Source organism: Platichthys flesus, chromosome 21, assembly GCF_949316205.1.
Source record: "Platichthys flesus chromosome 21, fPlaFle2.1, whole genome shotgun sequence".
Lineage (NCBI taxonomy): Eukaryota > Metazoa > Chordata > Actinopteri > Pleuronectiformes > Pleuronectidae > Platichthys > Platichthys flesus.
The window spans coordinates 1,946,885-1,958,470 of record NC_084965.1 but is presented as its reverse complement, the minus strand read 5'-3'; the positions used below and the strand labels follow the sequence as shown (position 1 = coordinate 1,958,470).

Below are 11,586 nucleotides of genomic sequence, written 5' to 3'. Positions count from 1 at the left end.
GCCACTCGTCCTTCCAGCTTGTAAAAGGACTAATAGCAGAAGAAGAATGGATTATCTGAGTGTGGTCTACACTTAGAGAGCCAGAGGCCGCATCCTGAGAGCCTGTCTCCTGAAGACGCCATTAAGGCATCAAGCATCGAGTGCCGCACTTAATCATGACTCTGAGCACTTGTTGTCCCCCCCCCCCACAGCACATGCAGCTGGGCCCTGCTCCTCCTCCTCCTGCTCCTCCTCCTCCTCGCCGGTCGTCACGCAGGATTCCTAGAGCGTGCGTCTTATCTGATTGCAATTACTGTTTGTTAATTGCGAGATAAAGTACAAATGATGAACGAGGCCCTGCAGGGGAATGAATAGCGTCTGGTTGAGTTGAACACATCGCTCGACACCCGCCTCGCGTGTGTGTCCTCAGGTGGAGGCCGGGCGCTCACAATGCAGAGGTCGGAAGGAGAGGAAACGCACAAAGCAAGGACGACAAAGCAAACACGACAAAGCGGCGCTAAAAAAAAAGAGGGTTTTTTTGTCATCGTGAGTGACTTCATGGCAACCACAGACGGAACAGACCCACTTGTGTTTGTGCGGCAAAAAAAAGAAGAATGGGAAATAACACAATGGCATGTTATTACAAACAAGGGAGCAGCTCTTCGACACACGTAGAAGATGATGACACTGCTCCTGAATCACAGCTTCCTGTCTCCAGTTATTTGTTTAAAACCCGATCCACCCCCCCCCTCCCCCCCTCCTGCCGCTGTTGCTTCTTTCTTCCTTCTGCTCTTTTTCTTTTTTTTTTTTTAAACAAAGGCTTTATCGAGTTAACAAATGAAATTTTTGCCATCTTCCCTGAACGAGCACAACAACAGAAGCAGTCGGAACAGGAAGGAATTAGCAGAAGTGATGGAGAGGAGCCGGAGAAGGAGACTCTGGCAGCGTCTCGTCCGGGAGCTGGTTGGCTGCTAATCGTGCTAATCTCGCTGTATTGGCCAGCGACTCTGTGTTTCCTCCTGCAGGGGGTGGGGGGGTGGGGGTGGGGGGGGGGTCGTACGCTGCCTCTCATTAGCAGGCGAGCTGCACACAGGCCTCCGGGGGCCTGCTCTGTCACTGGGGGAAGAGAATGTTTGTTTATTTTATTATTTCTTACTTTACCAAAGGGCACGTATCCTCTGAAAATGGTTAATGGCCTGTGGTTGAGGAGTGTTTGTGCTGCACTATCATATCTCATAAAGTATTTACAGCCCCTGATAGGCCCCAGTGGTTCTGGGCCTGGTGGGTAGACTCCTCAACGTAGTCCCCTTGCAAGCGAGGAGCGTTCTGTGCATGTGAGCAAACACACACACAAACACACACACACACACAGTAATGGGCTGGAACTCAGAGGAAGGGGGGGGGGGGGTGAAGGAGAAGGCAGATGAACACAGACATAATTCGCTTCCCACTCCTGCGTGACTCAGTGGTTGAGGCGTCCTGGGGGGGGGGCTTGAGCGACAGCAGCCGAGTGGAGAGGTGCAGGGTTCTGTGTGTTTGTTTGTAGGGGGGTGGGCTGTTTTTGTTTTTTTTGTTGTTGCTCTGTGCTCATGCTCCCCCATTACCAGCTGCTCACCTTGGCAGAGGAGTTTGCAATATGGCACAGGCCTGGAAGTAACCGCGCCGTGGCAGCCCCCCCGCTCTCCAGCGGCGACCTGGAGCACACATTGCCGATGTTTGTTGATTAGGCGATAAGTTCCCTCTTGTGTGCCTGGGGGGGGGGGGGCAACTTCAATTACGCTGCCCCCCCCCCTCGGCGTGCACGGTGGAGGACAGGGTGCGATGAGGTCATGCTGTGGTGAGAACCCACAAACATCTGTTTGACATCGTCACCGCGGCGCCGCGCCTTTCTCTCACCGCTGTCGCCCGATCACGACTCCTTCAGACGCCCGGGGGGGGGGGGATTCATTGATTTTCTATCATCTGAATCGGAAAGAGGCGGAAGAGGGGGGGGGGGGGTGCTTGAGGTCAGGAGTTCAAATCCTCCCGAGCAGACTCATCAAATAGATTTTTTATTATAAAAAACAGATAAAAACAGTTGAACTTTTACTAAACTTCTAATTCTGTGTGTTTAAAACTAATTTAATTGTGATTTAATCACATTTTCTGTGCTCGTCAGCCCACGTTACAGTAGAATCGTGTTTCAAAGCCTGTTTCTGAATCTCAATTTATTTGTTATTTACTGCAAAAAACAAATCTGAATGTAATTAGATTTGTTTATTTCATAAATTAAGATCTTATTTTGTTGGTAGAAATCCACAAAAACCATGAATATTCACGTCCTGTATTGAGAACAAATAAATAAACTCTTTTTTAAGCATTTTCCACAATTTGTGTCTTTTAAAAACACAAACTTTAAATAGATTATTCTTTTTCACAGTAGCAGTTGTTTTTAATGTGAAGACTAATTTAAGTTTTTAGATTTTGTGATCCAGGGAATAATTCATGCATCTCAATCAGGCTCATCTAGAGGACTGACATCTATTAACTGCCCTCTATAGATGTTATTTTAGTTTGCAATATCAAATTTACAGCTAAAGTCTAAAAGCTTATGAAATAAACCATTAATAAGACGTGAACTGTAACTCACGTGTTTCTGTTGAGTGTGAAGACGAGTTCGAGACCCTGAATCCTCCAGAGCGACACCACGTCCGTGTGCTCGGTGTCGCTCTGGAGAATGACTCGGTGACTCGTGGCCGATACGAACCTTTGGGAAATCGCCTCCTCTCTAGAAGAAAAGCATTGTGGGAAAATTATGCAGGAAACGAACCAACGTCTGATCCACGAGAGCGGAAACAAATGTTAACTGACATTTCACCTTTAAGTGTCTGCTGCTCCCACCACACATCTCGAGTTCACACATCAACGGACATTCGATCGGCTATTTTCGGTGCTCACAGTCTGCGGCTACCATCTGGCTGCCGAGCCGGCCGCCAGTTCCCCGACAGGCCGGGACACGAGGCCTTAAAGGCTAACTGGCTAATCGCCCCCGAGCAGCCCGTTTCCTGTGCCATCTCTTTGGCCCTGACTCGAGTGCGGCACAAATGGCGGCCAGCTCGAGACTCGGCTCTAACAGTTTGCCGCACTCGAAGCTGATTAATTCCACCAACAAAGACGGCTTCACTGGTAAGTCCTCACGCACAGATGTCTGACGAGGGCCACTTCACTTCTCAGGCCTCTTCAAACTGAGAGACGGGCGAACGCAAATAAATATCTTCTCTCACCGGAAACGTTGTGTTGTCACTGACACAGAAAAGTTTAATTGAGTGAATATATATCATTTCATTGGAGGTACAATGGTTTTCTTTAGGTAAACTCCTCTCAGCTGATTCTCAACACGTCACGTGTCTGTAACTGAGTTCTTAACGTGTGATTCTCTCAAAGCGTGTGAGAGCTTTTCAACCGGTTTCCAACGTTTCAAGTTTCCTCTGCAATTAAGTTTGTCTTGATTCAAGCAACTTCCCTTCATCCTCTTTTCTCTCAGGATACAGACCCGTGTTTGGTTTATTCGTTTTCCTCTGTTACAAACAGGTTGAAATAGTTTGACACTTTGGAAAACAGTTAGATGAGAAGACTCTAATTAACTGATTGGATCACGCTAAGCTAGGCTAACAAGCTGCCGCCTGCAGGTCCAGATTCTTCCAGACACGAGAGAAGAATCCATCGTCTCATCTGACGCTCGGCGAGAAATGAAATAAAGATTCTTTCAGACAGACGCTGAACTCGAGGGTTGATCTCCTGACATCGTCCAGAGCGGCTGAACGAGTCCGAGAGAGAGGAGCTGGAGTTTCTCCGATTCTCAAATCCCCGAGTGAAAACTCCACAGAATGTCCGAAGGAGCCGATGTGAGAACGCAGGATTTGCAAATCAAAATATTTCTTTAATATCATTTCACATTTTTATTTGAGTTTATGCAAAAGCTGCTCGTGTGTTTTGCACTTTAACCCCTGAGAGCTTCTTCTGTTAAGCAAAGCTAAGACATCTATATTTTAACAGCCCTCTTATATTCCTCTCATTCTTGTTCCCTGAATATCTGCCTCAGCGTCCTCCTTCTCACAAAGAGCCGAGGTCCCGGTGTTAATGGCGTCACGCTCTCTGGCTTCTTCACGAGCCGGTGCCGTAGGAGGCCAGAGGAGAAAAGGCCGGCTATCGATGTGTCCGGGCTACTTGGTGACCATACCGACTGCACATGTGGCTTTCCCTTTCTCACCCCCGTGACAGTTTAATTGTATTTTCGATATAAATTGATCGGGGTGGGGGGGGGGGGGGCACGTCGGGCTGCCACATTGATTTCCGGGAGAGGTTTTTTTCCCCTTCCTCTTAATTCGAGCAGAGAGGCGGCAGTAAATGTTGTCCTCGCCCGGCACGGTGGGCAACCGGGAGGGACAGGGGTCACCGCAGCAGACGCCGGGGGTTCGATGCTCCGCACTCGCCTTGTAATATCCTTCGGGGGGGGGGGGGATCTCTCTGTTTCCATAGAAATGACAGCTGTGTGTGTGTGGCACAGTGTCGATCTCACATCTCAGCCCGAAAGGAGAGGACTCAACAGTTATTAACTGAATTGTGGCGCCGGGCAGAGATAGGCCGCTTGATAGACAATCATAGAAAAGAACATTGCAGCTATAACAGCAGGAGAAAGGTAATAATTTTGAAGTGGATTGTTTTCAGCCGAACTGAGTCTCTGTTTGGAAGCGTGAACTGTAAAGCGGAACCGAAAACAAATAAAACACTGCGAGATATTCTCCTGGCTTGGTTAGTAAGGAAACACACACACACAGACACACACACAGTGACGCACTAACAGACACACACACAAGTGGGTGAAGGGAACAGTGCTCCACTCCAGATCCTAATCCGACGATGCTAAAATGCTGCAGCACACTCGAGTGGCTCCGTCAGACACGAGGAAGGAATGAAAACTGTCATTTTTCAAGCACGAGAACAAAATAGTGTCAAAGATGTTAATCCACGAAGCGGCTGCTCCGGCGTGTGCCAGCCCGCCCCCCGGTGGAACAGCATGAATTAGTAAAGCTCCCGAGCACCTGGGATGAAAAGCTTCTGAATATATGATGAGCGCGGAGATTTTTATTTGCAGCGTGATCCCACGTGACCCAGCTGCAACGTAGAATACCACCCCCCCCCCGCAGTCTGTCCACCGGCCGAGCCAAGAAGGCTTGGCACGGCACGGCACGGCACGGCACAGTAACAACACAACAACATCTCGCCGCTCAAAGGGAAAGTACACGTTCGGAAACAACCCATCAGAATCAAACGTCTCACTCCGGTTAATGACGTGTCAATAACAGAAGTCAGAAGTTCATCCTATAGAGAATGTTTTCCACTTATCGGGGGGGAAACACATTAAAAACTGTGTTTTGGCTCATTTGGTGCTTGACATGTTTGCCCCCCCCCCCCCCCCCCCCGTCTGCGAACACGTGACCTCCTGCTTCCGCCCTTTACCTCCCCCGGCAGTTATTAGCATGTCCTTGGTTATTAGAGCAGGGACGGGGAAGCAGTGAGGGGGGGGGGGGGGCTGACTGGACAAGCTTTTGATGAGTTCTCTGAGATAAATATGTTGGGGGGGGGGGGTAGGATTTAATGGTGGAATTAAAATGTCAGAGCATGCTAAGCTGCTGCTCATGCGGAAAAAATAAATAAAATGTAAAAGAGGAGATGGAGGACAGGGAACAGGAGGAGCGGCGGGCTCTCGTGGTCGTCTGGCACGGCGGCTCGATGCCGATCCATCGGGGTTGGCAGCCGGTACGCACGCCCTCATGCTGTTACTTCACAGACTCGAACCACCGGCGTTTACAGCACGGTTAAAATGTCTTCCTGGGTTCAAACCCCCCCCCCCCCTGTGAGGTCTTGTGTTTTCTTCGTGACTCGAGGTGGACGTGCAGCTTCACCTTCAGTTCACTGGAGATGATGTGAATCTGCTAGAAAGAAAACACTGCTCCATCAAAGCTGTCAGAGTTTCTCTGCCAAGGCCCAGATTGGCCCGATTACTGACATGTGCACAGTGTATCAGAAATGTTTGAGTGCTTTCTGCTCTGAAAGTTGATTTTGTTACCGTCTCCGGCTCAAAGTGCTCGTTTCTGGGATGTGTGTGTCTGCAGCCGTCAATCAAACCAGAGCAGCCAGCACTCCTGTTTTTTAAAAGTCATTTTCTGCTGGACGTGTTATGTCGGCTCAGGCTAACTTCTATTTTTCTCCTGAAAGAACCAGCCGACTCTCCGGCAAATTAAGCCAATGTGGAAGCTTTCATGAGGTGGAGTTTGAGTCACAGCTGTGCCGTAACAATTAGAAACAGAGAGCGGCAAAGTGGGAATTTATTAAAACAGAAAAACACCACAAACAGCCGTGTTAAACCGCTTGATCGCCCCTCGTTCTCTTCTCCCTCCTCAGCTTCATTCGGACTCCGACCGGGGAGACGGAAGCGTGAGGTACGTCCTCACCGGGGACGGGGCCGGGTCCCTCTTCAGGATCGACGAGAAGTCCGGGGACATCCACGCCACCAAGCGGCTGGACCGGGAGGAGAAGGCCTACTACATCCTCCACGCCAAGGCCGTGAACCGCCTCACCAACGAGGCGCTGGAGGGCGAGTCCGAGTTCATCATCAAGATCCACGACATCAACGACAACGAGCCGCGCTTCACCAAGGACCCGTACCTGGCTCGAGTCCCGGAGATGTCCGACATCGGTGAGTTCCTAACACTCTCTCTATTTTACATTTTATAGTTTAAAATATAAAGATGATATTTCTATCTTCCACTGCTGGAAAAGATTTAAATGATAAATGAAGAAACAAATCCTGTTCCGTGTGTTAAACCATATTTCAAATCATGGAACACCAGGATCTGGATTTACTGGTTCCTCTTCACCCAGCACGGAGATGCCAGTCTAACCGGATCACTGGGACTTTATCAATCATAATAAAGAGTCACTAATTAACGCAGGGAGACGTTTGTTTAACGACCACAGAACAAACAAGGAACCGCGTCACAGCACCGGTGCAGATAATCTCCTAAATACAGTTTTGTGTCTTATTAAAAAACGGTATTTTAATTTAATTACCGACGTCGCCGGCTCAGTCATCACAGCGAGTAGTCGCCGGTTCTATTTCTGGGTCGCCAGCTCCTGTTTTTCAGTTGTTGCGTCTCCGCTCGGCACCAAATGAAACTTTAATTCACCGTGCACTCTGCTCCGGCTGCCGGCCTCACAGTGCACGCCGGCCTCATGAATATAGATAAACAATATAAAAAGCCTCCTAATCAATACTTGCATGAAAACATGGAGTGAACTCTGTGTTGTGCTGCTGCTGCTGCTGCTTCGGGCCCGAGGGACGTGAGGGACGTGAGGACGTGGGGACGTGGGGACGTGGGGACATGGGGACGTGAGGGACATGGGGACATGGGGACGTGAGGGACATGGGGACATGGGGACATGAGGGACATGGGGACGTGAGGGACATGGGGACATGGGGACATGGGGACGTGGGGACGTGGGGGACGTGGGGACAGGTGGACGTGGGGACGTGGGGACGTGGGGGACGTGGGGACAGGTGGACGTGGGGACGTGGGGACGTGGGGACATGGGGACGTGGGGACGTGGGGACATGGGGACGTGAGGGACATGGGGACATGGGGACGTGAGGGACATGGGGACATGGGGACATGAGGGACATGGGGACGTGAGGGACATGGGGACATGGGGACATGGGGACGTGGGGACGTGGGGGACGTGGGGACAGGTGGACGTGGGGACGTGGGGACGTGGGGGACGTGGGGACAGGTGGACGTGGGGACGTGAGGACGTGGGGACGTGGGGACATGGGGACATGGGGACGTGAGGGACGTGAGGGACGTGAGGGACATGGGGACGCTGGTTCCTGCAGCACAGAGACATGTGACAGAGCTGTCATTTGGATCCCCCCCCCCCCCCCCCAGCACTTATCTAAGGGCAGCAACCGAGGTGTGATGTCACCGCTTGGCAGAGCATGTGTTCACGAGTGACTGCGTAGAGACGCTGCCCCCCCCCCCCCCCCCCCCTCACTCCACCTGCACCGGAGCAGCCGATGAGACGCCCGGACGTGGATCAGTGAAGTTCCTCTGGAAGCCACCGGGTCAGAAAAGCCTCTTGGAGTCTAACTCCCTCGTTAAAGGTTTTAGCGATCAGGGTTCGGTGAACTTCCTCCCGAGCCGCCACCGGCACCGAGTCAGACCTGGTGCCCGGTTCCTCGGCTCCGTTCAGCCGTCATCCTCACACATCTCAGTGATCTTTTAAAAAAAAGTAGGAAACTCACTCTCATCTCAGCCGACATCAAATCAAGAGAAAGTTCCACGAGGTCGTTATCTCCTTGTATCGCACAATTCTATATTTATACCACTTTGCTATTAAATATTTCTACTCAATTAATTCCCCCCCGCACGTAATGAGGCAGCACTTGGCCCCGCCAGGCGCCGGTTGGGGGGGGGGAACACTTGGCTGAACCGCTTCCCTTTGTTCTGCTGAAACCGAGCTCCAGCTTTTCTCTGGAGGAGGAAATGGATCCGATCTGATATTCAGCTTCTCACACTCCACAGAACCGGGGACTCGCTGATGGGCTGTCGGGGGTTTGGAGCTCACAGAGATTCACTTTAGAAAAAAAATACATTAGGACTTATCGATCAGCCGCGTGAAGCAATCAGGTGTGGGGGGGGGGGGGAGTGGCCGAGGAGGAAAGGTCGGTCGTGGTGACGCGAAAGGGGCGGAGCCGATCGGTCCCGTTCTGCGTAAGCGTGAACAGAAGGGGATCCGAACCCTCATCAGAAGGTTTATCAGCTTAGCCAGTTATCCAACTGAATCCCCATTGTGAATCCACCCCCCCCCCCCGCAGGCACCTCGGTGATTCAGGTGACGGCCATCGACGCGGACGACGCCACCTACGGGAACAGCGCCCGGGTGGTGTACAGCATCCTGGAGGGGCAGCCCTACTTCTCCGTGGACCCGGAAACCGGTAAGTCACCAGTTCGAATCCACTGGGAGGTTCTCTAAACCCACTGGGACCAGAGGAAACTTGTAATAACACTTTAATGATGAAAATCATTTGAAGGCTGAAACACTTAAACACTAACCCCAACACTGAATATGTCATATCCAGTCTTAAAGGTATACACACACACTTTTACCCTAAAATCCTATTTTCATAATGAAATATTTGTGAAAGCAACTTGGATATGAATCTGTGGAGAATTTCTAGACTAATGTTAAAATCTCGGCCGGGGAAATTTGAGGAATCCAGAACCCAGTCACCGGGCTGAGCAAATTAAAACAATTCATCAGGAATAGAACTTTCCCTTTAAGGCGAATCCTGAAACAACATGTCGGCCTCCTCTGGAGCGACAGGGATTTGGCGAGAGAGAGCTAGAGCGGCACATCACCAAACCCCAGCATGCAGCCTCGTGCTAGTTTTAATCATTAATGTGCGATTTGGAACGCGTCCCCCCCCTGTCTTTATTTTTGCTTAAACAAAAGGGAAACGACGACAACAGCTAAAAAAAAGAAGAAGCCATTTGCAGATTAGCGGAGGGATTAACAGTAATATGGTTTATCCCACATGTGGAATGTAAGCTGACATCCCCCCCGTACACAGAGACATGCCTGGACATCCCATTACAAGCAGGATTTGTTTCTGCTTTCCTCCTCTGTGTGCGTGTATTGTCGTCATTAAGCAACAACAAAAGGTACACAACACCTTCGCCTGCCTTCTCTCTAAAGTACAAGATACATTTATTAATCCCACACACATGCACAGACACCCTACATGCACATGGGGGAAATGTGTCCTCTGCTTTTGACCTGGTGAACACAGCAGGACACACAGGGGAGCAGATGTTGGGGGAGTATGGTGCCTTGCTCAGGGGCACTTAGACAGTGGGGTATAGGAAGGGTGCTCTTGGACCTTTTAGAACATCCAGGTGTGTTTCTGTTGTCACTCTGTGGAGTCGAACAAGAAACCTTCCAGTCGGATGTCTTCCCAATTTTCTGCTACTAGTCCACCGCCTCACCGCAGGAAGTGACATCATGCACACGCTCCTCACCACGGTTTTTATGTGGAAGGATGAAAGGAAGGAGTCGGAGGGGCCGGTGGGATCTGAGTGATGAGCCACGTCAGGCGCCTCCTCTTCCTCCTCGTTTGATTTGCAGTGAATCATCTGTTCAGACCGAAGCAGCTGAAGTTTTGTCAAAGCAGTTTATTTAGGGTTGATTTCTTTTTGCCTTCATCTTTATTCCCACACTTCATGTTGTCGCCACCCGCCTCCACCTGACAGGATGTGAGACGCAGACGCACCTTTTGAATCTGCTGCCAATTACGGCTTCAGTCGCTCGCCGTCCCGACTCCAAAGATCTGACTCGCCGGAGCAGAGGAGCGCCACGCGGCTCCGGCACTTGAAAGACCGGAACATTAACAGACTCTTAATTCCAAAGAGAAGATAAATGATCCGGCGTTTGGGAGACGTGGAGAATTAAAGGAGCACTCTCTGTGGTTCTTTTTTCCGTCTTTGGTTTTCGGTTTATCGGCAAAATCCCCGAGAGCACGATCCACCACGACGTGCTCCTGCGCCTACAGAGCGAGGGCACTGACCTTTCGGTAATAAAAGGTTCTTAGTGCTTTAATTATGTGGCCTGTAGATGCATTAATCAAACAAATGAAATGTCTTTAATTCAATACGGACGAGGCAGGCAGAGTTTTTTCTTTTCTCTCGGCCGAGTTCAGTGATTTGTCAGATACGGTCCACCTGGGCTACTTCTGGGTTTATACTTGTTCGGGTTTTATGTTCCCACACAATCCCAACGTTACATCAGCAGCTGTAAAACGACCAGAGGTGAAAGGTCTGGAGGTCACGAGGTCACGAGCTGCTCTTGTGTTGAGCACTCGTCAGATATTTTCATTTCTGGGAAGCAAAGAGAAAAATTACAAACGGTCAAACGAGGCAACGATTAAACAGAAGAGTCTGAAAGGCTTAAATGGCTCTCTGGCTCGTTTTCAGGTTTTTCACTTTGAATATAATAGATAATAATAATAATAAAAACTTTAACTCCTACAAGTTAGTAAAATAAACAGAAACTTACAGATGTTGCGGTGGAGTTAAAAGTGAAAACTACCTGGAAATAAATGTACTTCAGATACATGAAATAGGAAAATAAGTGTCCAAAATCTACCGTTATTAGATTAGATTAGGAGAGGAATGTTCTCTGTGTTAATCTGTGTATTTCTGCTCAGGCCTGATCAAGACGGCTCTGCCCGACATGGACCGAGAGGTCAAGGAGAACTACCAGGTGGTGATCCAGGCCAAAGACATGGCCGGTCAGATGGGCGGCCTCTCGGGAACCACCACGGTCAGCATCACTCTCTCCGACGTGAACGACAACCCGCCGCGCTTTACCAAGAGTGAGTAGAGCCATCACACACACACAGACACACACACACACACACACACACACACACACACACACACACACACACACTGACCCGTGGAAACCTCTCGTCCGAGCGAGCAGCCCCCATCTGGTGTCAGTTTCAAAACG

The 11,586-nt window shown here is 50.1% G+C and overlaps 1 protein-coding gene across 1 annotated transcript in view; it reads left to right on the top strand.

Annotated features, from left to right (window-relative positions):
- The window catches only part of LOC133932984 (cadherin-6-like), a 41,141-nt gene that overhangs the window by 19,246 nt on the left and 10,309 nt on the right, over positions 1-11,586 (top strand). Inside the window, exons 3-5 of the mRNA XM_062379913.1 lie at positions 6,424-6,718; positions 8,894-9,013; positions 11,282-11,449. Coding sequence (XP_062235897.1) covers positions 6,424-6,718; positions 8,894-9,013; positions 11,282-11,449 — 583 coding nt within the window. The remainder of the gene's footprint in view (positions 1-6,423; positions 6,719-8,893; positions 9,014-11,281; positions 11,450-11,586) is intronic.